We start from the raw sequence: 27,910 nt of genomic DNA on the forward strand, positions 1-27,910 counted from the left end.
AAAAAACCTGAAAACACATTGCAACTCCAAGGCAAGACTAACAGAAATCATAACTTCATAAATGTGATTGTAAACTTAAGAAAATATTATTAATTAAAATAATTATTTCTTTTCAGGAAAAAATTTTAATTGAAATGCATAACAACAATTAATTAAATGAGTTAGCTATTTAATTATTTTTATGCCAACTAAGAAATCCTTTATTACTATTTTTTAGTTTTTAAAAAGGCGAGAATAAAAGACCAGAAAATAATTTTCAGCCTTTTCTTAGAAAATCGCAGGAACAGAATTAAAAATAATTGCCAAGTGGGATTTTAATATAAATTTTGCTCTCAGTTCAGAAATTAATTTTCGTAGTCAAAATCTGCACTTTCGGCAAATTTATGCAATCTAATAATTGCGTTTATGATTCATATAATTTTTTTCTAAGAATCTACGTTTCTTTCCGAAATAATAAGCCGAAGTTACAGGGATTGTGAGATTTAACCGCTAGCTACCAAGCTAGTTGAGCCAGTAAGAAGTGTCAACGCATCATTTTTCCAAATTACTTTTTTTGTATTGTTTCGTCTTTTAAAGAAAACTTAAAGCTTAAGCATTTTGTAGAGTTTCACTTCCTGCTGAGTCAGAAGACGATTTTAACAACCTTTTATTTAAAACTTTCAACTTAAGAGATGTACGTATTGTGTTTACAAATCAATCACCGCTTCTTGCAGGATTTCATGGTAACATAAAATGGAACTTAATATTCAAAATAATTTAGTGCTATATATTTATAAATGCCAAATGTCTAACAAACGTTAGATCAATTCTAACTGGAGCGAGTAACTCGGCTGGCGAAAAACTAGCGCCGGATAACGCGATTCTCCAAGCTGAGCGAGGGAAAAGTACAACGTTTACGTCACTGATAAAGCTTACTAACTTTGAAGAAATTTTCTTATATGCACTCGTTTACGTTCTGATGAGAGCAAATGAAAAGTGGAAGTGATAATAGAGTTCACATGATCAGATAATGGGCTAATCAAAATGAATTTTTTCAAGTTTTTAAGCTAAGATTAAAAGTCCATGTAAATTAATTTATAAATCATAATGAAATTGTAATTTGAAAGACAATCTACATCAAAATTATTTTTACCATGTGAATAACAATATGACTTAATGTGCATTCAGTTCTTTTATCAAAACATTTTTGAATTTTGTATTCAGGTACAAAAAGCCATCCCAAATTTTGAACACAAATTTGAATATGATGTTTAGTAGCTAATGTATAGATTGACTTGCTCGTCTTCGAATACTAGTTTGTATTACCCTGTAGAAGAGCCTACTGAAATTCAAAATTCGTAAGGAGAATGGAATGCAAATTGTTTAGAGTTTCAGTTTAGTATCTGTAACCTTTGTTGAAAATTATATCGTTTGATCCATCTTCATAACAAATACTGATTTATTTCTATGTTCGCAATATTAATACCATGTTTTGAATTTACCTGAAATAGCAGGAAAAGAACTAATAAGGCCACACAACAGTTACAAAGTATTCTGGGAAATGACAGAAGTCCCACATACCGAAGGAAAAGTTTCTGGTTGATTCATGAAGAAAATTCATAAACAAGTGGTCGTAAACATTATATATGGTAAGGCAAGAAAAAAATATGCATGATGTCTATTTTCTTTTCTGTTGTTTGTTATTGTTTTTGGCAGTAGAATTAAAATTAACTGGTTACAGACGAAAACATTGCGGACGAAAAGATCGCGGAGAAAACAACGCAAGGCGAAAACGTTGTGGGAGAAGAGAAAGCAAAGAGATAATATCGCAGTTCTAAAATGTCGTGGTACAAAATATCGTCATCTAAAATAAACCGGTTAAAAAACTTTGCAGTTTAAAAACATCGTCTTCGAAAATATCGTGGTAAAAAATAAAGCACCTATAAATAATCGCATGACGATAACATCCCGCACATGTTCACACATCGAGTTTTTCAGGTTTTAAAAGTTGTAAATGCATATTCTCATAAACATTTGGAAGCGCAAGAAATATTAACGAAACTTTAAGAATAAAGGGGAAAACAAGGTATAATTTTCACCAAAACAATATCAGAATAGAAACGTGAAAGAAAGTAATATGATAATTAACTAAGCAAATTTTATAGTGCAACCTCATGCAGTTATTTACCTTCCTTTTTCTAAACAATTTTAGGCTGTATTTTTCATGAAAAATTATGAGTAAAACTTTATAAAAAAAAGATTAATTTATTAATGACCTTTGTAAAGTAACTATGTAAATTTAAATTTCCATTAAGTGCTGTAAGTTGCATTAATTTTCTACTCATTTTCAATTTTTAAATGCTTAAGTTATCTTCTTATTTTTTCAGTAAAAATTTATTAGTTCATTCAAAAATATGAAATACAAAAGTAAAAATATACCTCTTTTCTTCTCGCGCTCCCAAATCATTATACAAAAATGAAATTTACAGCTTTTAAAAACCTGAAAAACGCATGTGTGCGATGTTATCGTCATGCGATGATTTATAGGTACTTTATTTTTTACCACGATATTTTCACCGGCGATATTTTTAAAATGCGACGTTTTTGAACCGCTTTATTTTTGATGACAACATTCTGTGCCACAGTGTTTTAGAACTGCCGTGTTTTCTCTTTGCTTTCTTTTCTCCTACGACGTTTTGTACCACGACGTTTTCGATTTGCGTTGTTTTCTCCGCGATGTTTTCGGCGGACGCCAGTTAACCGAAATCCAGGTACTTGGATCTCCACTTAAACCGGATTACTTGTTTCAAAGCCAAGTAAAATTCTTCTTAATTTGTTGACATCTTTTAACCTTTTTGTTTATTTAAATAATTCAGAAGGTACTGCTATAAAGGATACGTTTTTTTTTAGAAGTTAATTTTTGGGCGAATATATATGATCTTATTCAATTTGCTTGTAATGTTTGACAGCAATGAAGGCTATAGACACAATATGGAAAAACAATTATTCGTTCCGCATATAGGCCTAGTTCTCTGTATGTATTATAGGAATTCCCGCTCAGATATAAGAAATGAATTTTTTTCTAAAAATAGGCTAAATAAACGTGGTGATGTTTTATAAGGCATTTTTGCCTTAAAATATGCAGTTTGCATTATGTTAATTCGCTTGCAGTAAATATATTGTTACGAAATGTGCAGCCGCAGTAGGATAGCTTCCCTGCAAAGCAGGCTTAGGGTTGCCAGAAAATGGCAAGGAAAGGCAGGGTTGCCACATTTGGCGAGAAATCGCCCATTTGGCAACATCGGCGACAAAATTGGCGATATACCATAGATGGATGGAGAACCTTCTGGAACGAATTCTTACTGGTTTAGCCCAGGAGGTTCTCGAACACAAGCCAAAAGCTATATAAACCCTGCTGGTACGCGGTGGGTTAGTTAGTAGCGAGTTGATAGTGAGTTGAAGACTGCCTATTCGATTCAGTTAAGAGTCAGTGAGCGAGTGTCTCGTAATCTAGTGCCGGGTTGGTCATCGAGTGCATCGAGAGAGTCTCTTAGTGTATCGCGAGTTAGTGCATAATAGAGCTTGATCTTAGAGTGTGTTGAGCTCCGAGAACGACCGATCCGAGTCGGAAGCTGTAATCTAGTGTATCGTCGAGTGAATCGAAAATTGTAACGTGGAGAGTCTCGGGAGTATGTAGAGTTCCGAGAACGACTGAGTAGAGCTGGGAGCTGTACTCTGGTGCTTTGCCGTGAAGCTGTCTTCACTATTATAGCCTGATAGCCTGAAGACTGTATCGCTGATTGTTTCAGTTTGTTCATAGCAGTTCTTCGACGACTGTAAATGTTTTACTGGAGCTGTCTTGAATAACACTGGTTAATAAATTGTGTTTCGATACTTCATTAAATGTCTTCGTTATTCACTCCAAATCCACGAATCCGTACATACGTGAAGAGGAAAATACGTAACAATATATCTGTCCTATATAAACGGGAGACCCAGTTATCAGGATTTTTCAAATGTCTAGACGAACAGTATTTCCAGTTACTCTGAATAGCCGAAGTTTTACTATGTTGCAAAACCTTTTTTTAATCAAACGTTCCGAAGCTTGCTAATTAAGTATTAGTTATTAATGGCAATGCAGTATTTATTGTGATGAACCCATCTTTTATTTAGCCATCTAACACACAAAACTGTAAGGAAATTACAGTTTAAAAGGCGTTTAATATGGGATTTTTAAAAACAAATAGTGATTCTCTTCGCATAAGTTATTATGCTACAACCAGCCGTTTATGATTTCAAGAAAAAACGTAAGATCTATATCCTGATAAAGATTCGAACATAAAAACAGTTAATGATTGCTTCTCATATTACAAAAATAATCATCAAGATTATAATATATTCCAGCTTCTACGGCAAGCGTTTGTAGTTAGAAAAACTGACATTGAGTGACAAGTTTAGGGGTTAAATAAAGCAGAAGAAATTCATCTCTTGCAACGTGGAGTAATTCCGGCATTTAACGGTGATTGATGATGACATATAAAGAATTCTATTCATCTAATGGTGTTATTATTACGATTCGAAAAATATACCAATTTTTTTAAAAGGTTCATTTACTACTGATTATTACTTAGCTAAGTATTGAAAAGAAAATTCTATACTTTGGACTTAATTGTTTTAACAAGTATCATAGACTATTACAATAGAAAAACTCACAAATTTATTATATCCAAAATTGAGCAATGGACTTTACTTGTTTGTGGACTTGAATTTCAAATGAATATTAATTTTTGTAAAGTGTGGTGAACGCACGAATTAAACTTTACTCAGTCTTCTTCGCAAGCTGAATTCGAGGTTTATTAAAGCTTTATAAAATTATAAGATTTACTATTATTTAAATTAATTAAAAACTAAATTTTCTTATTATTACGCCTTCACAGATTACTATTGCTGCGCAAAGCGAGATTAATACGATTTCATCGCACAACAGCAGTGACATTTAGGATTGCGGTCTTTGCTTGTAGGATTTAATACTGGAATTCGTGATGAAATTCCATTAGAGCAAAGCATGACAATCTGTTTTTAGCTTAATAAAAGCAATTAATTAATCATAATTTTCCTAGTCAATTATTATTTATAGTTTTTATATTTAAATTCCTGAAACATGGATACGAGCACTAAAACGCATACAAGAAATAGTAATGCTGAATAACAGAACTCGGTAATGTAGAATAGAATTTATTGCTCAGTAATTTGTGTATATCCTTTTCAAATTTTCAATTTCAAGAACATTAAAATTATAAGTAAATTTTAGGTTTAAATATTTTACAATGGGTAAGAGTTCCATACGCATGTTTAAGAATTGTAATGATTATCATACACCTCATCGGAAAGCAAAATAAATGTAATGCATCTTCTAATCATGAAAATATTAAAGCGTCTATATAATATGTTTCTCGCTGAGGCATGAATTCGTTCTGATAGGGATAGTTACAGTAGTTCATAAAATTATTTTGAGCCTGGAAAACTATCTTATTAACATTTTTTATTCGCACAAGAAAAAAAAACGTTTGCACCAAATAGAACTGAAAACATGCAAGATATTCGATCTCTTTAAAACATGTATGTAGGTAAAGAAAAGTTCATAATAATTAACTTAATCTAGTTAATAATTTAGTTAATCTACCTATATTCAAAGAGAATTCGAGTATAAAGTTAGGAAACGTTAATTGAATGAAAAAATTTTATCTTCCTTGTATCATGGAAAGGAGCAAGGCTCTAAAGAAAGTATTCAGAGAATAATATTCCAAAGCTAGAGTAAGTTTTAATATTTTGCCTTCATTCAAACTATCTAATTTATAATGGGAGCGTTTACTATATCTGCATGCTGTCTGCTTAAGCTTTAAAACCGTACATAATTAAATACAGTATTTCCGTTCAGTTCAACAGTATGAATAACACAAACAAAAGACATTTTTTAGCCCTTTTCAGGGGTATCTTTAACCCTCATACATATCGCATCAGTACCAGAAATGTGTGAAATAATGTCGAAGATAATGTCAGTATGCATTTTCATAATCTAATAAATCTAATCCAGACAGTCCAGAAAGAATCCAGAAAGAAGCAGAATACCAGATAGGGCATATGGTTGCTATAAAATTGAGTTCTGAATGAAGACTTAGGTGCAAGTCACATGTAGTCAGGCGCCTGGGCGTGAGCCTCATCCTGAGTTTAACAGCATAGCAACAGCGCTTAACTTTTCTTGTACGTAACATAGGAGAAAAACCGAGCTGAGAATAAGACCTCAGTACTGCAGATGGATAAGTCTTCGCATATGCTATCTAGGAGTTTCTGACGGAAGATAACAGCTAATTTGCATTGACCTGTTTAGAATAAATTGAGGTTACAGATGAAGATTCGGTATGGGAAATTTAAAGTTTCTTGCTTTAAGACTATACAGGAGTTCATGTTCTAAGTTTAAATTTTTTTGAATACTTTCATTTTGTAAAGTAATATTTTTTAATCCATGTTAATTCTAGATCAGTTGCACCGTTTCGGGTCTTATCAACCTGCTATAGAAAATAGCAGGTTGAAAACTACATACAGTCTTCATTTTCCAAACTTTATGACAACGCAAGAGCGACAATTAGAAAATATACCGTTACCCTCCTTCTACCGAGAAATGCTTGGAAATGACAGATGATAAATGAGGTTATCCAATTTGAGATTTTATTAAGCAGTTGATTATCATCGTAGGAATTTCACATATTTTTCGTTAACATGCTGTTTTTCGGCAATGCAGAAAAAATTCAAAATGCTTATTTATTAAATTCGAGTGATTATAAAAATAATATCAATTTGAATTTCACGTACCATTTGCATCATGTTTGCAGCAGGAGGTTGATTATTTGTTCTCTCATATCCTTGCGCTACGATACTCCTAAGATAATTATGTTTCCATACTATAAAATCTTTTTCATGTTGACTAATGCCTCGAGAATAGATAGTGCATCGAGGGTTAGGAGGTCGGCAAGCTGTATGTTGGTAACTGTATCTCATGTAGATGAGTGGGCATCCTTGATAGTATCGTGCTCGACTGTCTACTTGAAACAATAGATGGGCCAGCACTAGACAGAGCCCTAATATGTGATGCATTTGTTCAGGCAGGTCCTTATAAGATCTAAAAATAGAAAATCAGTTAAGCAAAAGGTTAATATTTAGTATCATATCCGAATAAAACAAATAAATGACTACTTTTTTGCCTCAATTTTGAAAAGCATAAATTATTTATTAGTAACACAATGTTTGCATTTTTAATATTTTCTTGACCAGCTGAAGTACCTATCGTTGTCCGTGCTTTGCGCACAGTTAAGAAGCTTCATTTAGGGGGATGTGGATATTTTTTTTTTTTTTTTTCAATATCTAAGGTAGAAAGTGATTTCCTCTTGTTTTGGTAAGGTGATTTTTTTTCGAAATCTTAGATACACTGTCACCTTCCTTTTGTTTTGAAGGTCAAGTGGTCAAAATTTCATCAAGAACGGAATAAAACTGTAGATTTGTGTGAATGACACGCGCACGTGCAGACAAACGGACACTCTTCTCTATAGATGATTTTAATGAATTCAGCTAGGGTAATTTCGGTGGTTCAGCTAGTAATTAAGAATCAGCGAAATGAATCTGCATTTATTGCTTTTAAATCATTTAGCTTGTTACTTAATAACAGGACAAATTTGAAAAAAAATTAAATGTATGCTATGTAGAACGATAACATACTTAAAATTATTCGACTTGTGCAGTGGCAACACATTTCTCTTAAACCGCTGTATTTATTTATTAAATTCGAAAATCAAATTACATATTGCGTTTTGCTGAGTGGCAACATACTTCTTTTATGCCTATGAGTTTTTCCATTAATTTTGAAACGTAAATATCTTACACTTTGCAGAATGGCAACATAAAGCTTTTAAATCGCATTATGTGTAAAAAGAATAATGATATCATAGGGGGATTTATGAGAAATCTTATGTAGACAAGGCTTTTCTCTTGTTTTGAAGGTCAAGTGTGTTAAGTTTCATCAAGATCAGAATAAAATTGTGGTGCTTTTTACAATGTATCTTTTATAATGAGATAATTTTATTGATAATATCGTTGCTGTATATAAAGATTAGTCAAACGACAAAAAGAAACCTTTAAGATTAGAAATATTAGCCTTATAAATCTGAGTTAAAGCTATCAATAAGTCTGCTCATACTCATGTTAAGACTTCGCTATTAAAAGAGAGGGATATCAGAGTTTTAAAATCCTGCTAGACACACGCACACACACATGCAGTTAAGTTTTAATTTCGTCATTAATTCATGAATTTATGAAATAAAGTCACTGCTTTTATTATCTCGAAAAGAAGATATCGCTAATCAGTAATAAAGTAAATAATAAAAATGACAGCGAAATTTTTCTAAGTAAATGTAGATTTCAATTAATTTCAACAAATTCTTCTTACTAATTAACGCTTACACTTTTCCTTCATTATTTTTTAACTTCCATAAAATTAAAGAACAGAACGAATGTAAATAAGTTTTCTTACAGGCGAATTCATGATTTGTGTATCCTAATTTAAATAAAGGAAAGATTTTTTTGCGCAGAGCTATTATTAAGGTAACGGTAAATAAATATGATTTTAAAACTGAGCAAATTAATTTTGCGTAACCATTGGTATTTATGAGCCATAATTTATCTTTTAACATTGTATCAGAGAGATCTGAAATGAAAACTGGGGTTATGTCCTACTGCGTTGTCTGAAATTCGCGCAATGATTAATGGCGCTTGCATAAACAAATAAGAAGAGTACAGCACTTTCACAAGCGGAAGAAAATGTCTAAATTGACGAGTTCAAGGTGAATCACAAGTCGAGAATGATGCCACAAAATAAATTTTTAAAATCTCAAGGGAATTTGTTAGAGATTGTTGTAATCTTTTGTAATCTTTATAATTTGTTGTAATGAACATATTAAATTAACATTATAGAAACAATTTTTAATTTTTATTGAATGTACTGAAATTAACAATCATTGCAAAAAGTAATTTACTGGTTTTATAATTACACGAAAATCTATTGCATGGCCGTTATTAAATATGAAGCGAAACATACTTTTATATTAAGACTATTAAATTAATTTCAGCCATAAAATGTAATCAGATTGCTATAAGTTCCAAGTTCGCCTCGAGGGCAATTCCCAGCGACGTGGCTAGGATGTGTACTTAGACTCGGCTCCTGGGATACCTAATCAATTTTCACAGTGACTACAACTATCGTTTATTCGGTAGTAGGTTCAGGCTCGGCAGGGACCACACTGGTACTGTCTTGTCTGCTCCTTGGTTATGGGGATGTAACATTATTAGATATCGAAGGTTGTCCTTCGAGGTTTGGCATCCCTTGGTCAACATTTCCTTCGAGGTTTGGAGGAAAGTCTTAGACCTGGCTTCGTTCTCTTTGTGGGTGAGTGCTTGCCGGTCGCCACTGATTTGTGTACTTTAAACTTTGACTGTGTGCAGATTTATCCCCCTGGGTTGACTGGGGGGGTATGCCTTCTTAGATCGCCTTTAGGGGTTGGGGCATCATTAACCGTGTTAAGGGCCTTAAATAGTTCGGTCTTCCTTCTTTCTAATTTACTACTATGAGTTCCAAATTTCCTTTGCAAATAACATTATTAAGAATGCCTGTGAATTAAAGAAAGTTCTCCATACGTTTTCTTGAGATTACTGTAATTTGAAACGTCTTGTCTTAAAGATAAAAGGAAGCGGCGCAAAATTTGCTACTAGTCTTATATTATTATAAATGAAGTAAAAAAAGTTCATGTACTATATTTGTTTAGTTTCGGATGTGCTAGCGATACATTTTATACGTAAAAATTTTTAAACTTATTTTTTCATGGATTATCTAAAGTTAGCTACTAAGTTTGGCACAATAACTTACAGCTCATGCTTACAATGTTTTCTCCTTATAGTTCATATCTAAATGTTTTGCAATATATAATTAGTTTTAAATATTTGACATCTTATAAGCGTACAAAATTTTTATAAAAGTAATCTCCAAATAGCGATACCAGTCCTCTGTTTAATAGAATATTTCGAAAATTCTGCTATATATTTCCACGACATTTCATACTTTTCTATATTTAAAAACACTTTTAAAGCGTTCTGTTAGAATCTACTGCGCGATAGGAAAAGCATTTGTGCATTTCTTTAAAACTTGTCTATATTTAGTAGAAAGTGACAAGGGGAATTTACTGTAAGAAATGATAGATTCTATGGCCGCAGATAACCTTCGCAAATGGATTTTTAAGTTTTCCAAAAAATGGCATAGCCAGTGAGATTGTAAGGTTTATTTTAAGTAACACGCTTTTGCTTATGCTAAAATCTGTTCTGCGCTCCTACGTTTTTTGCTGCTTCCATCAAAATACGCAAATAACATTAGTTTTAAATTGGATGATTTTGGTTTAGTTTATTATGGGAAAACACTCTAGGGCTATCTGCCTAAGGGAAGGGATGACTTTCTAAGAGGAGGAAGAAAAATAGGTGTAATCTTGTACGTCAATATCCGCAGTTTTAGATTCATGGAAAAGAATTTTGAGGAAATTAAAGCGGATTTTCAATTTAAAGATATTTATGTATATTTAAAAGGTCCGGATAATTTTGAACATACCGATATAACAGGAATAAGCTACAGATCAAACAATTCTAAAATAATGGATCATTATCATAATAATGGATCTAAAATAATGGATTAAAAATTATAATTAACAAAGAAGCATATCCCAGTTGCATTAAGATTTAGAGTCCCAGTTATATTATAATTCAGAATTTTGCTTGATCGGTTCATTTCGAAATAGAAAACACATTACAGTTGGTAAGGGAATCAGTATTTTTCCTTCAACAAAAATTTTTACTGAATATGTCAAAATCTGAGAGACATGCCAATTTGTTAACGATATTAATTCCAGTTCGGCCGAATAAATACCGGTATAAACAACTTAAAGTTAAGTTTTTCGAAATAGGTAATTGGAATTGATCCGTTAGGTCCATACGTTATATGTTCATCAAATAAATATAGAATTATTTTAATAATAATGGACCTTTTTTCAAAATAGGTAGAAAATAATCCCATTTCAGCAAGCCTCCGCAAAAATCGTTTCAGATGCATATTTAAATAAATTTATTTTAAAATACGGTTCCCCTTTAAAAAAAATCTCCGAAAAGGGTCCGGAATTTATTAATCAAGTATTTAAAGAAACATGCCTAGGCCTTGACATAAACCATTTAAAGATGATTCCATACGATTTCAGGCCGATACTGCAGAGCATGTAAACAGGAATACGAGCTATACGTACATGAACCAAATATTACCACTAGCCCTGAGATGATGCTCCGGGATTAATGAGCTCGCATGTGCCCGAAGACGGCTAAACATGATACGATAGGGAAAATGCTCACAATTATTTGGGGGAGGGGAAGAAAATTAATCACACTGTTAGATAAGCTCTTTTTGTTAAAAAGAAAAGGGCGGGAAGCATTTTAAGTTGAAGGCTATTCAAAAGTTGGTAAGCGGAAGTAAATTTGTGTTGAATTTGTCATGTACTTCAAGAAGTCTGTAATAAATTTCAGTTATTTTATTTTATCTTAGTATTAGTTCATTTAGCATTTTGTGGTTGTAATAGAAACAGGGACGAGGTTTTATCTTTATACTAGTTTAGTTTAAGCAAATTGGAGGTTAACCCCATAAAATGACATAAAATCTGGTTTATTTTTCCAATTCTTACTGCAAAAAATGTTAACATTCAGTAGTTAGAAATGTTACTGAAGTAAGCAAAGCAAAGTTGAAATTTTTACGTATCGAAAAAGTATCCGAGATATTTAAAAGAAATTAAATCCTTAAAAGGTGATTAAGATTTCAGCAAGGTATCATGGATGACGTTTGACATTTTCATGAAACAAATTCTAGAGTTATATAAAATTGTCTTAACTCATAATAATTATTTGCGCTCATCATTCCTGTTTTCAAAAACACTAAAACAATTAAATATTGCTTTTATTTTCAAACTGGAACCAATAAATCAAGGGGTGGTGCACAGTATGACCACGCAATACCGCAAAATATTACTGAAGACCATAACAATTGAAATCCAAAAAAATATAAATCGATCTAAATATGAAATAAATTTATTCGAATGCATATTTTTAAAAATGTGGAATTACGATGAGGGATGATTCTCAGTTTTTTTCACAAAACTTGGATTTGTCACTAAGAATGGTAATAAGATTGCTAACGTTTTCTAATTTTAAAGAATTGGCTGTTTGAAACTCCTAGTTATTTATATTTAAGTGAATTAAAAATGAAGATGAAGCAAACTTCTTCCCCCTCCCATAATTTAAGTGTAATACATTTCAGTGGTGGGATGACATATATATGTATATATTCTCTATATTGACATTTGAAATTGTATTGCAAAATAGATCATTTGCATTTACAATATTTAGGACCGTTGTGGATGTATTGTCGTATAAAATTGTACTGAAGTCGTAATTCAACATACTCGTAATTAAGTTCTTCGCCGTATTCTGCGACTCCGTTAAACAGCAAGAAGTCGGACTGTAATATGAAATAGTCAATGTAACTGAACGTTTGAGACTTAATCATAATGATTCCAGAGAACTAAAAACTTTTCTGTATATATATGGAAACCATTAATTTTCATTTTTGATAGATTCTTATGTAGCACAATGTTCATAGCTGCACAAAAAATTTGCCATTTTGCTTAATTTTGATTTTATAACAATTATTTCTTCATTTAGATGCATAACATTCATCAAAAAATATCCCTAAAACGAACAAGTTTCTCTCAATTACGAAATTTTCCTCAATGAGTTAATTAGTATGACATTTAGGTTAATCGTCTCTCATTTCGCCATAGCGCTAATTATTCCTCGAATAAAAGGAAAAAATACAAAGTACATGATAATTAAATATACATTTTTTTCACTTTCGAACTCATTATGTAATATAAGAAAGTGCCTTTGAACTCATTCCGTAATGTAAGAAAATACGCTGCGAAACAAAAATTATCAAAAAATAACTAAAACTTTCTTGCTCGTTAAGTTTCCAAGCTGTTGTGTTTTCCAAACCAGGAACTGTAAAATATGGCCATCATTATAAATTTGAAGTTAATACTTGGGAAAATGAAGTTTTGAATTAAATTTGATAATGTGAACCACTAAATAAAATTAAAACACACGCACACACACAGTAAAATGTGAAATTCCTTATATGATCATTCTATTATATGCATGATTTAACTCATCATACAATACATGAATCATTTTTGGGAAAGGCAATTCTTTTAGCTTCTGCTAATTTAAAATATATTTCAAGATGAGTTTTTTCCTTGTCTGAAAAAAAAAACTCTATCAGTCAGCATGGTTGCTCTACTTCGCTAAGCCGCCGCCCAACCAGTATAACGCTTAGTGTCGATGCCGTGCCGACGGGCCCGGGCTTGAATTTCAGAGAAGGCATGGATGTTTGTAAATGCATAGTGTCCGTGCGGCAGGGGGGCACTCTAAATATATGGCGAGCCGAAAGTCCTCTCGAAAGATTGTTGGTAGGGAAAGAGGGGTGGAAGACCCTCGGCTGCTCTCCATCATCAAAACTGGGGGCGTGTAAGGTGCTCAAGGCTGACTGTTGCCAACAATAGGCGTATCTTGTGCTTGCCACGAGAAATTTCGGGGGCTTGTGCTGATTATAGGTCAAACAAGTGAGTATTAGTCAACAACAACAAGAAGTTCGGTAAGTCGAGCTCTAAAAATTTTTTGGTGCTTTAGACTATCAGTACAGCTGGCCTGGCGTCTAACCTGTAAACATGAATATCTAAAAATATTGTTGTGTTGTGACTTATCTCACTGGTCTGACAGTAACATCAGAAGAAGCCCACAAAATTCATCTTGGGAAGGAGAGCAAGATGGCACCAGTCGTTGGCAAGAGCCTTGAGTACCACCCAGGTAACACACGACCAAAGAATTTGTCGGGTGAAGAAATAAAGCTTCGACAGCAACGCCAAATGGAAACGGTCTGGCTTCGTCTGTGTATATCCAAACGGCAATCTTTACAGGGGCAAAGCCAAGTCTGGCTTATTCATTTGAGCATACGCTCCGATGATCTATTTGCTCAGTCCCGCCCCCAATGTTAAAGGAGAGCACCCCCTGGGGGGAACGGGTCCTGAGGTCTCTCACCCTTCTTCCTCTACCTCCAACCTCTAGAGAGAATTTTCGGCTCGCCGCATATTTAAAGTGTCCCCATGCCCTACACATACTATGCATTTACAAACACCTGTGCCTTCTCGAGGATTCAAACCCGGTCTCTTCGCTACAGCAGTCAGAGTCGCTAACCACTATTTCGAATGCGCGGCTTCTAAAAATATTTCACTATGTTTGTTATCGGTTCTCTAAATAATCTTTCAAAGGACCTATTTGCACGTTGAAAAGGAAAATATTTGAAGAATACTTTCCTTTCTAGACATATTACTACGCAGTTCATTAATTTCGATATAGGTGAGCGTATAAGGATTTTAGAGGCGGATTTAATTATGCGTAGTTAAGTAGTAAAATTAGAAACGATTAATATAAGTGAAATATTCTTTTTTTCTTTTCTTATGAAAGATTTTTCATTTTTGGAAAAGAATATTTCAAACATGAAGGGGAAAATCCTACTGAGACATTTTACTGTATTTTGGAGGTCTGTTGTATAAGAAAAGGCAAAAGATACTTTTCTTTTAATCTTCGTGGAAAAAGGATAAGAAGATTGGAAATCTCCCATATGCTGAAACATGAGATAAATTTCATACGTGGGAATGTCTGGTGAAATTAAGCATTTCTAGTTCAAGCTAAACTGCGTAACTTGTAGAATGGCGTTTTTCTATCGGTTCTTTAAGATTTCCAGTGTTAAGTTGGGTTAGCAAGTTAACCAAAATGACCAATCAATAAAAATCATATTATATCTTTGCAATGCAATACGTTCAAATATTTAATCTCCTTTAGCTGAATTAGTTTATATGAATCTTATATATGCGCTGTTTGCTTTTCTAAAATTGGAAGCAAAAACTCGCACGATGCTACTTTTTCTATTTGTAAGTGAATTTTATCAGTGGATTGTTCTATTTACTATTGGGACAAATTTCATCAGTAAAAAATCCGTTTGAAAAATACAGCAGGTTGAGAGATCCTGAAGTAAATCATTCAGACTACTTTCATTTAGAAAAAAGCTAAAAACGACACAGGTGGTACGATTTGTGGATGAGCATGATAAATGACCCACCAAAAGCTAAGCATTGAGAATATAAATGAGGTTTTTGAAAAAAAGTAACGATGACATCATCTTTCGCTTTACTTAATCCTTTGCTTCTGATGCTCCATCATAGCGTTTGCCCGTTATTTATACAGACAATAAGAATGGAATAATAAACGCGCATATTTATTTTTAATTCCTCACTCAAAGTCAGCCAGCTCTTTTCTAAATGATATCCAGCTCGCCAGAGCCTTAGAATAACAATGTTATGCTCAAAATGTTTCCACACGCCATAAGTCGGCGAAAATGAAATGTAAATTCATCGTCGAAGAGATTAAATAGTTTGTAATTAGCAAAAAACAACAACAAATAGTACTTCGTATATTGCGATGTTCTAAGAAAAATATTTTGCGTTGGGAAACAGTTATTTCTAGGCCTGGTCTCACCATTATTGATGGCCTACAGACGCATTTTACTTATATGCAAAGGAGAAAAGATTTTTAAACATTCTCGATTCTTTAATTCCAACAAGAAATTATTTATTATTAAATAAACAAAATGCTCCCAAACTAATTTCTATAACTTTTATCTAATATGTAATAATTTTCTACCTGTACAAATATTGAGAGCAATCATACAGGAACAAATATGAATTAGTGTTAATCAATAGCAGTTTTTTTAAGTGTTCGTAAAAATATTACTTGCACAAATTTGTGTAGACTTGGACGAGTACGGTGATATATATTTATGCGGGTGCGGCAGAGAAACTACCTTATTTTAAAAAGGAATAATGCAAATAGTATAAACGATATAAGTTTAATTTTTTTTCAAGTTATAGAGAGACACTTAAAATTTTTTATTACAGTTTAAAAATAATGTCATTAAGGTGGCCTCCGTTTTGGTCATTTCATTGAGATAATCGAGTACTGAAGTTTCCTTCATCCAATGATATCTAATCTGGACAATGTCCAAACAGTCACACGTTGTGTATGGAGGGGCTGCTCATGAAATTCTCGGGGATTCGGGTGCCACTCCATTATCGCAAGTTCTGCTTTGCATGCTGCAACCGGAAAGATGAAAATGAGCCTCATCGCTAAAGAACACAAGGGCATCATGAGGCGTATTTATCAAGAACGGCTTTGCATGCATTTTTTCGTGAAAGAAAATCGCGTGGGTTAAGTTTTTACAGCACTGCCAATTTATATAGATGAAAATGCAGCACGCTGAAAAGTAAGAAAGACTCCACGGAGAACACGCGCTACTCTCTCGTCCACTGCATGATCGGTACTAAACCTACATGGTATTTTAAAAGGAACTTGAATGTAAATCATAAAAAAAAATTTAAGGGGACTTGAATTTAAATCATGAAAAAGATTTTGAAAGGTATTTGAATTTAAATCATGAATAACAAAAATTCAAACTTTGAAAAAGAAAATTAATAAACCAAGTAATTATCGTCAGCGGTGGGGATACTTTGCTGATAACGGAATTTCGGATAGTATGGCTTACAACACTCCTTCTGATTAAGAAACAGAGGAAAACACATTACCGACATCCCACTAGAAAGAACATAAGTTAAATAATTCATATTCTGACCTTTTGTTTTTCATGTACATTTCACATTGTACATTTCATTATATCTTGTTATATATATTTCAGTTTTTCAACTTTTATTTCATTTGCTTTGCAAAGATGGCATAGTTTATTATATTTCTTGTGTGTCTTATGTTTCTCGTGTTTAATTCAATTACTTTAAATTCTATATCACAAACCCAGTTAAGATAACTACTTTTTATGACTTTTATAAAACTAGTTTTGCATTAACATGCATGAAAGCGAGGGTATCGAGGAACACTTTTCTCAAGTATCATTTAATTTTTACTACATAATTTGGCTATTGATACAAAATTTCTAAAGAATCTATTGTCTTAGCGAAAATGCTATATTCAGAATGAGTTCTTTGGTACTCTAATTTGGCTTTCATGTCTCAAGTTTTCTAAAAATCCAATAACTTAACGGAACTACAATTTTGGCCTTAACTAAATTTGCCCTTTTGGCATCTTCATTCTTACTTGAGTAAAAGATGAAAACCTTCGCATTTATTATTTATTGTTCAATGAACGGGAGTTGCTTTGTTCCCCTTGAAAAGTCAACTAATTTCCGATCAATGAAGGTAATTACTTTGTTTAGTAATTTTCTTTTTTAAAGTTTGAATTTTTGTTATTCATGATTTAAATTCAAATACCTTCCGAAATCTTTTTCATGGTTTAAATTCAAGTCCCCTTAAAAATATTTTTTTCGTGATTTACATTCAAGTTCCTTTTAAAACACCATTTTCGGAATTTAATTTCATACTTCTGGGTTATCTCATTTTGATACATTTTACTAAATTTATATTAGGAGATAATATAATCAATACTTCTATAGTAAATAAATTATTTTTATCTTAATTTGCAGCTATTGAGCAAGTATTAGAAAAACTTATTTTCGATTTCAATGAATTTCAGGTCATTCAATATATATAGATATAGATATATTGGCACACACAACATATATGTATGTACAATCAAGTGATAACAATTAAATCAAAAATGATAATTAATAATTTTAATTTTGAAATGTCTGAACTCTTGTATATATTTAGAGAGATATATATAAATAAAAATTTTTCAAGTTAAAGGCGCAAGGCTAAATCAAGTCCTCTTCTTTTCGGAAAGCAAGAAGAGATTCGTGATGAAACTCTTAATTGGTTCAAGTTGTTTACAGCAGTAATAGGCTCTTTTTTAATGGGAGTTTTGAATTTTATTTCATTTCGTTTCCAATTTTTTTCATATACATATATATATGTGTGTGCGTATAATTTATAACACATACATATTATACAGAATATATATATATATATATATGTGTGTATGTGTATAATTTATTTATTACGCACGCATGTTTTGTACACATGCAACAAAGATATATGTATTCAGCCTTGAGTATTAATCCTAGTACTCAGTACCTTGAGTGGTTAATCCTATCATGACATTTTAATTACTTTCGTTTAAAACCAGCAGAGGGAAGATGCCGAAAAAGCAATATAACAATATAAAAATAGTAAATTTTTGAATGAAAGTTCGTAAAAATAATAAAAATTAACTTCTTAGAGAATTACCATTTTTTCAGCTGCTATACAGTGCAAAATATCGAAATAACTTGAAGTATTAAAGCGAAGAACAACTTTTTTTTTTTCCGCTAATCAACCATGATTCCGTAGAAAAATATTTTGACACATGTTTTTTAATGTTCGGTACTTTCTATACTGCAAGAAATGTTCCTGAATGCAATCGTATTCGGTAAAAGAATATTCAAAGTAAATTTGCTACGTATCCAAAGTTAAAAACTTAACTCAGTAGGCATAGTGGCGCAATGCCTGCAGTGCCCCGACATCTGCTTTCTTGAACCTGGCGAACTTGGTACTCATTCACCCAAGCGAACTTGGTACTCATTTTATCGATCCAAAGGGTGGAAATCAAGGGATTCTTGCATCACACATCACATCGAGCACCACAGGCCCGGGGATCGAACCCCGGATCTGTGGTGCTGCTGCGCGATGCGCTGCTCACTACGGCACCAGGCCTCCGCGTATCTAAACTTAAGCATTTCTAATATTCAGAATTTTTAAGAATTCTGATTCCTTAATTTGTTCTCCAGAATTCTTAAAATTTCTGAAGAACAAATTAAGGAATAAATAGCAATAATTCTCATTTCATGTTGACATACGTGTTTTTGGGAAGCGAATTGGGCTATTCTAACTGAAGCAATTTGACCAACAGTATTCTTTTTTCCTTTTTAAGATAATAAAATTAAGTTAAAAGCCCAGCTTATATATTTTACAATATTAAAACCAAACTAGTTTAGGGCATACTACTAGGCATTGGCCATCTTTCAAACTGAATATTGGAAATTAAATTTAAAAGCTTGACCTAAATTGAATATCTTCTATCATGCGGAAAAAAAAACCTGACTACTAAATCATTTAAATCTATTTCTGAAATAGAATACATATTTAGACATAAAAAGACCGCATGACGTTTTGCAACGTTTTGAAGTCCTGATACTGCTTTCGTCTTAATGAAAATCGTATTTGATTGCTCTTTTGGACGTACTAATGACTAAAATTCTAACATCATACTTATTTATTGAAAAGTTACAATAGTTCTTTAGCGAAGCGTACTAATGGATTGGATTGGATTATTCAATTATGGCAAAGCACACGAGGGCTATCTGCCTAAAGGGAGGGATGCCTTCGTGGAGGACTTTCTAAGGGAAACTGGCTCGTATACACGTTACACATGGGAAAAAACACGAATACGCCTATGCAGCCAGCCCGTTCGTGGGATTCGAACCTCGGACCGAACTACCAGTGTTCAGCGTCTTTACCGCTCAGCCGCTGGTAGGCGTAGCGTACTAATGACTAAAATTCTAAAACCATACTTATTTATTGAAAAGTTACTATAGTTCTTTAGCGAAGCGTAATTTGTATAAAATTGCACTAATTTAGATGATAAAGGATTTTGAAAAAAAAAAACTCATTCCTTAGTCATCATATATTTCCATAGTTGAAGATTATGACACGAGGTAGGAACTGCACAAGAGGTGCTTGATGGTGAAGCTACAATACAAAAGTAGAGAAGAAAGAATTTCGTTCGTTCGCTCATATGACTTCAGTGCGATTGATTAGACCGATTCCACGTTTTTTTTTTGGGGGGGGGGTAGGAACAAAAATATGTTAGATTCAAGAAAAATGGAAGAGTTGTTTGTGTAGCTACTACACATAATCGTGGCATCTGTTATTCGAATATGACAAAATGATATGTAAGAATCCTTTACAAATGTAATTCTCTTAAAAATATTTGCCACCACAGAAAATAATTCCTAACTTGCAAAATCCTTAAAATTAATTTTCACGAGTGAATTTCTTTTAACTTTATTTGGATCTATGAAACATGATCGAAAGCTTAAGATAATAAAATATGCTATCTGCCTAAGAGGAGGAATATCTGCCTAAGGGGAGGAATGCCTTCGTGGAGGACTTTCTAAGGGAAACTGGCTCGTATACACGTTACACATGGGGAAAACCACGAAAGCAGCCAGCCCGTTCGCGAAATTCGAACCTCGGACCGAACTACCAGTGTTCAGCGACTTGACCGCTCAGCCGCTGATGGGCACTATCGACTGATTAAAAAACACAATAAATATTTCTGGCCCTAAATACTACACAAATACATACTACACAAATTTAGTACTGCACAAAACAGTATTAAATGTAAATACTCATCAGGTTTTTTTTTTTTTTCTCAAAGCCTTCCAGTTTCTCAAAGCCTGCCAGAATCAAAGCCTTCCACTTTCTGGAGGAATGTGCACACCGCTGTAACATTAGGACACGAAGGAGAAATCTTTAATTCTTTATGTCCGTTTTCAGTTAAAAGAGCGACAAGTAGGAAAATAGATATAGTAAATAATATCAAGGTGGTGACGAATTACCATATTTTAGTTTAAGTGCCACCAAAGAACGATTAGAATCTTCAAAAAGCAGACAACTTGAAAAATCAACTGTGCCCTCTCCAGAAAGTGAATCCTTCTAGTAACTATCAGGATTTGCTTACCAGTGAACCGCAGCAGTCCACGGGTCAGATATCTGTAATCCCTTTAAATATTGCTTTTAAAGAAGACACGTTTAATATTTTTCAATAAGCCGCTCTGCTAGGTATAGTGGTCAGTACTTTTGGCTGTTGTACCAGTGGGCTCGGGTTCAAATCCCGGGGAAGTCCTGGACCTTTGTAAGCGTGTAGTGTCTGTGGTTCATGGGAAGAACTCAATGGAACAGAATTTACCCATTATCACCCCCTGTGATTCATCTTGGGTAACGTTTTTGGTGATGAGACTGCTAAATGACCGATGGATATTTGCTTTTTGCGACGAATACGTTAAATTGCAAGTGTCCAATCACTTGAAATAGTAGCACATTTCTCAGGGATAAAATTGTTCTTCGCATTTATGCTGCTATATTCAGTATTAATTTGAAAGCAATTCTTCAATGATATCAATTAAATTTAAGTTGAATTTGATAATGAAATATATCGCGATGAGTCTATCGTACAAAGTAGTGTATTTCCTTGTATTCCAACGCAGGCATTATATCTTAAAAATTACCAAATTTAATGCTTTAATTTTAAATTTTAATACTGTTTAATGATAAAGCACATTTGGAATAAAATCACTTTATTTCAGATTTATAATTATTTTTAAATAAACAGTCACAAATCTGTCAACCAACTACTACATAGTTAAGTTATTTAAGTAAACCTAGGTAGAAGTTAAATACGCGTTGACAGTGTTAGCCATCAAACTGATTGCTCAGTTTCAGTGCGGAAGTTTGATTCATGTTGATATGCACGTGAGTGCATTTATGGTAGCTTTAGAACAAAACTACCAGAATCTCGTGCTTTTTGTCGGCTTCATTTCATGCTTTAAACCCGATTAATGGAATAATATCATCATGGAAAACAAAGCGAGATACATTTTAATCCTCGAAGAGTCCCAGTAGTGTCTCGCTTCAGATCAGACGGTTCAAAATATGATAACTGATTATAATGATTTAATAGCTGTGCTTCTAAAACCGAACATTAGAAGCTTCAAGTTTATTTTACTTTAATTCTGCAGCTATAGCGCAGGATGGGTATAAAAAAATTTGTTTTTAATTTGTGCCTCTTATTTATATTTCAAGAATATAATAAAGTAGTCAAAAGTGCTTTTTTTAAAAAAAAAAAGAAAGAACAAATAAGACAAAATTAGCGCCTTGGGCTGCTAAACTTTTTATAAAATTAATTAAAATAAGTAAGGAATTTAAAGCCTAACAAAAGCCGCTTAAATATTTGAAGGTGACCTTTCTTGTTTCCAGAAACACGTAGTAGAAATGAAATACTTAAGAATAAGACAATTTATGAAGCAAAAATTTATTGATATATATATATACATAAATGTAAGAATATCTATATGATTCCCTTAGAAAGATAATTCCCTAACAAATCTAAATTCTTTCCCACAGAATGAAGAAGCTCAGAAATCCTTCACCTTCGCTTCTATTATAAAGGAAAAGAGTTATTGCTCTTTCAATTTCATTAACTGCTTTGATGCACAGGTGGTAAAATCTCACATGAAGAATAAGCCTTTAAACATCTTCTTTAATGGGTTGTCTAGTATCTCTGAGATCCTTTCGGGACATTACAATATATAATACGCATCCCGATGACCTTCTGCGTTATAAACGGTGACAGTTGAGTAAAAATGACTACCCGCCAACTTGCAAACTGCTTAAGCATTCAGACGTTGTACAGTCAATGTGAAAAATGATAAGCTCTTGTATCCTGTTAAAGCGAGCAGAATACTTAGAGCCTCATACTGCGATATTAGTACGTTTTTCTTAAAGTGAATATGTTCATACGCATTATTTTAAACCTTATCTCAAAGTCGGAATATTATAATTAGATTGTTCTTAAGCAGAACATGCAGTTCGTGTTTCTGAGATAATATCAAATTCATTCGTTATAGATTAACATCAGTGAAAGTTACATGCTTATATTAAACTCTGCATGAATAAAAACCGCTTAGTTAAAGACAAATTTATTACTTAAGATGGCACAGAAGAATAAATTTCGTTAAACGATCTCAGTGATGCTTTTCATTTATGATATGGTTTTCTACAATTCAAACTTTTAAGAACCATCCCTGCAACGGCTGGACTCTTTACTAGTTAAGCATTCGTCAGAAAAGGCCGACCTTTAGAATTTAGCGGTTTCATGCTCCACAGAAAATACCATAGAAGGCGACCAAATTACTCCCCTGAAAAAGAAGGAAACATCCGTCAACTTCCAGGATGGATCCGAATGTCTCCTTTTTTTTCTCTGCCATCAACCACTCGAGAGAACTTTCAACTAGATAATATTTTAAGTGTCTCCATACTGCAAAGATACATTACACTTGCAAACATCCATCTACTGTATTTAAATGGCAGCCGTCTTCCCTATCGCCGTACCCACAGGACGGCCTTAAAAGAACTGCTAATAATATACTAAAATTTATCAGCAATGAATGCGCAAAGATTATGGAGTGACGTCATTTACACATAGTGTCTCATATCATTACACGGTTTTTCATTACAACGGTTTAGTCATTACACACACACACAAAAAAAAAAAAAAAAAAAAAAACGTTGATGATTCCAAATCGATCAATAAATTTTAACAGTTCATAAGAAATGTACTCGCAATTAAAACATTTTAAACTTTCTGTAAAGCTTTCAAATATTTTCTTTTTTTTTTTCAAACTTGACAGAAATTGTAAAATAGCGCTTTTTCAAATGAAAATTCTCCTTGCTATCAGGAATCTGAGCTATCTGAAAGATATTATTTATCATTTTATAGGATCTATAAGAATTTGCAACTAAGTTCATTAAAATAATTTATTTGTCGTATTAAATGCGTCAAATAGTGCAATTAAAATCTTTTTTAGAGCTTCCCAAGTTTTTTAAATGATTTTTAAAAGCATTAAAAACTAACATTTTAGACATGTTTCATTATGAACAGTGTTAATATACAGAGTAGAACAGTTACAGAGAGATCGGTTACAGAGAAATGCAAATTACACTGTCAATAGCAGCGGCTTTAAAGATTAATTTATACTGAAAAAAGAAATCAGAACAAACTTAACAGCACAAAAAACAAAAGCATAAAACGGTTTTTTGTGCCTGAATATTTGTCTAATTAAATGATATTACTTGAACTTAAAAGACTAAATACTGAGAAATGCTTCCATATCGATGAAGATCCAAAACTGAAATGTTCTGCCACTGAAAGACCATCGAGAAAGGGAACGGTCTTATCTATCAGATTAAACAGCAAGTGAAACATAGGACAGTTAGAATTCAAAATAGGTAACAGGTTCGTAATGGCATCTTTGTACTGTGATAAAGGGTGAATAGAAGACAACTGAAGCCAGAAAGGAATGAAAACGAATTCAAATGTTTTACAGTAAAGTAAAAGCTAAATTTCAACCGGTATGGAGTTAAAAGAACTTATCATAAAAAAATTTATATATAAATAAAGATATGAAAATAAATTTTTCCGCTTTAAAGGGAAAAAATATTGAAAATTTTCGTTACATACCACAAAATGCCTTACATGCCAATCATCAAGTGCCATAATGGAGAGTTTTATGCTCAATAAAGAGTTATCTTTGTACTTTCATTTCAGTTTTCGTCAGCTCCTACCAGAATCTAAATTAATTAATGTATGTAAGCGCACAGTTTATGCGTTCGAAAGGCAGCCTTTGGCTTTTGTAGCTATCGGTGACCGTCACTCTATTATTTTTAATCGCGAGTGAATTACTTAAATACATTTAATTTTGCTAGCCCCAAATGCGCTGGCAAAGACTGAGGTCTGCCCCAAAGCTTAGTAGACGCGTTTTTGATATTTAACATTTTAATTTCATTTGAGCATTTGTTCTGAATTTGAAGCATGTTGTGAAGGTTTGATTTTCTGTTTCTGTTATTAGACTTGCCGAGTAGATAATGAGGTTTATTTTGAGCTTTCTATTAAGTTTATGTTTCTATTGAGTCTACTTAGAAATTAAGACGGAGGTGCCATGTAATCTGCCTTTACAGTTTTAGAAGTTATCGTTTAAAGTAGCGTGGAACCTCAAAATATTATCTACGAAGTAAGTAATTAATACCGAAACACAACATTTAATTCCTTACAGACCATATTTTATAACCTAAAGTTCTTACAAAAGACGCAAACCTTAGATTAATGAAATCACTTAAGAATAATGAAATAAGTTCATTTTGTAGAGACAATAGTTATTTTTGGAAGCACGGAAGATGAAAAATGAGCAACGCCTTCGCCGGGAATCAAACCACGGACCTCTGAAATAGGCGCCCAGCGTGCAGACCACCATACCACGAAGGCATGCCAAGAAGGCGGGAGAAATACCTTATACACTCCCCCCTTTTAAAGGGCGGCTGGGGGTTTTTAGGGGACCTATTCGCCAAATCCTGGGTGTGGAGAATCATTATCCAGAATCCCTTTAGTTCAGGCGCCACTATAGAGACATCATTAGGTATTTTTGGAATCAGGCAAGATGAAAAAAGAGCAACGCCTTCGTCAGGAATCGAACCACGAACCTCTGGAATACGCGCCCTGCGTGCAGAACACAACACCACGAACGCATTCGAAGAAGGCGGGAGAAATACTTCATAATTTCTCTAAACGTTTACATAGTTTAATAATGCACTACCTAAAATTGTGAACAAACCTATTTTACCGAAATTTCTGTTTAAAATTGTGAAGAATTAAAAGGTGTACTCAGGCTGTAGTGGTCAGCATATCATTTCAGCAATCTGAAGACCCGGGTTCGATCATCGGCGAGGATGCACTGCATTTTTTAATGAGTTCCATCCCAGAAACTCCTTGAAACTGCATTTTTTAGCTGCAATGCTTCCAAGCTAAAAGTTGCTGATGACAAGTCGTCATCAACATGGATAAGTCGACTGTGGATCGTCCGTCCCCCAAGTCACGTTTTAAATCCTGGGGAATGTACAGAATTAAAAACACCCCCCGTTAGCTCTTATAGTGTAGTGGTCACTATATCAGTCGCGTAATTTATACAGCAAGAGCAAAGTGAGCACAGTGCACGCACACAAAAGCGCAAGGAACTATATAAAGATTCTTTGCTCCTAAACTTTTTCTAATGCCTTTAAAACTAAAAATTTATGAACTATAATTCATAAATATTTAGTTTTAAAGTAATTCATAAATTTTTAGTCATAAATTTAATTAATTCATAAATTTTTAGTCATAAATTTAATTAATTCATAAATTTTTAGTTTTAGCCAACTTGGCGATTACTGATCTTCTCTCCTCAAGATCACCTCAAGAAGACGTAGATCAAGAAGATCTCAAGAAAGATGTAAATCATTAATAACATCCCCTTTGTTTTGTGATGGTAAGCAAATTCATAAGCTAATGAAAAGACGGGATCTCAATTTCTAGCAAGAGCATAGTGAATTTTTCAAGGAAAGGCTGGTGTCAGATTACTTGGAAACAAAAGATATCACGCGAACGGATTGACCAGCTTCCTCAACACTCTGAACTCGACACTGAGTGTGTGTGGGATGCAATAAGCCTTAGCTATAGCGTGCCAAATGCTCTTCTGGGTCCATCAGGATCTGAAATATGCACATTCAACAAAAACGAGGCGGCTTGAAATTCTGCAAGACTAATTTCGTAGAAGTTTTTTAACACTTACGAATTCAAAAGATAAGGTTTGCATTTCTGTCAGAAGTGTTGTAAGGATCCTAAGTTTTACTAACGTTTATTTTATTTTAAATCTTTACTATCACTTCTTATTTTCTACTTCCGGCCAGAATTAAAAGCTTTAACTTATTTATGCAAATTTGTCTTGCGAACGCCAAGTACTTAAGTTGTGGCTTTTTTGCCAAGCAAGAGAGAGGAAGGAGTTAGTAGAAGCAGGCCGCTTGCCATAGTAGTTTTACTCGGTTGCCGGTTGCCTTCAAGGCCAGAGGTTTAATCCTCTTGATAATTTTAAACGTATCGTAGTGTTAGCAGTTCTCTGTACTACATACGGCTTTTTGTTAATATACGGCCAATCTTGGAGTTAGGCACTTGTTTGATTAATCCAAAGTTAGTTTAGTTAGAGTTTAGTTAATATTTTTATATTTTTAAGTTCAGACCACAAGTGGTTGGTCTCTGTATTCCGAAGTCCGGAAAATCATTGTAAAGAGAGAAAAATAAAGGGTTTCGTATACCCTTCCTGTGTGTATTGTCTACTTCCCAAATTTATTGAACATAGCTTTAGTAAGCTCCCTGTTCCGAGTCAGGACAGTTAAATGTTCCCTAAGCAAGTAAGGAGGAACACAGAACCTGATAGTGTAAAGCAAGATTTATGGAAAAACAAGGGAAGCAATTTTGCCATCATTTTAAATTTTCATAAATCTGATTTTAAGTGTCATATTTTTAGATTAATCCGTTGCAAACATAGTAAATTTATGTTAAATAATGCTTTTGTGCCGTTGCTTTTTAATAATTGTTTCAATATTAAGTTTTATTTCTGATGCCATTATCCTTTAATTCCATCCACCAATGTTTATTGCAAAAATATTACGGTTAAAAATATAAAGCTTATTCACTTCACTGTAGCCAGCTGTTTTATAAAACAGCTAACATATACTTGAATTTTATCCTGCAGCTTTTCCTTTCGGCAAGAGGACATTTAAAACAGCTATCAAAATTATGAACAACAACTATCAAAATTCAACAACTATCAAAATTATGAACAACTATCAAAATTCAACAACTATCAAAATTATGAACAACAACTATCAAAATTCAACAACTATCAAAATTATGAACAACTATCAAAATTCAACAACTATCAAAATTATGAACAACAACTATCAAAATTCAACAACTATCAAAATTATGAACAACTATCAAAATTCAACAACTATCAAAATTATGAACAACAACTATCAAAATT

General features: G+C 33.1%; 1 protein-coding gene across 2 annotated transcripts in view; it reads right to left on the reverse strand.

The window, feature by feature from the left end:
• The window catches only part of LOC118205107 (cysteine-rich venom protein AnHyalC-like), a 188,318-nt gene that overhangs the window by 80,988 nt on the left and 79,420 nt on the right, over nt 1–27,910 (reverse strand). For both annotated transcript variants that reach the window (XM_085807273.1, XM_035377404.2), the window contains exon 2: nt 6,850–7,156. In XM_085807273.1, coding sequence (XP_085663399.1) covers nt 6,850–7,131 — 282 coding nt within the window. In that variant the 5' untranslated portion in view covers nt 7,132–7,156. The remainder of the gene's footprint in view (nt 1–6,849; nt 7,157–27,910) is intronic.

This window comes from Stegodyphus dumicola, chromosome X1 (assembly GCF_044657685.1).
Source record: "Stegodyphus dumicola isolate Sdum_Otavi_A_Nest chromosome X1, ASM4465768v1".
NCBI classification, from domain to species: domain Eukaryota; kingdom Metazoa; phylum Arthropoda; class Arachnida; order Araneae; family Eresidae; genus Stegodyphus; species Stegodyphus dumicola.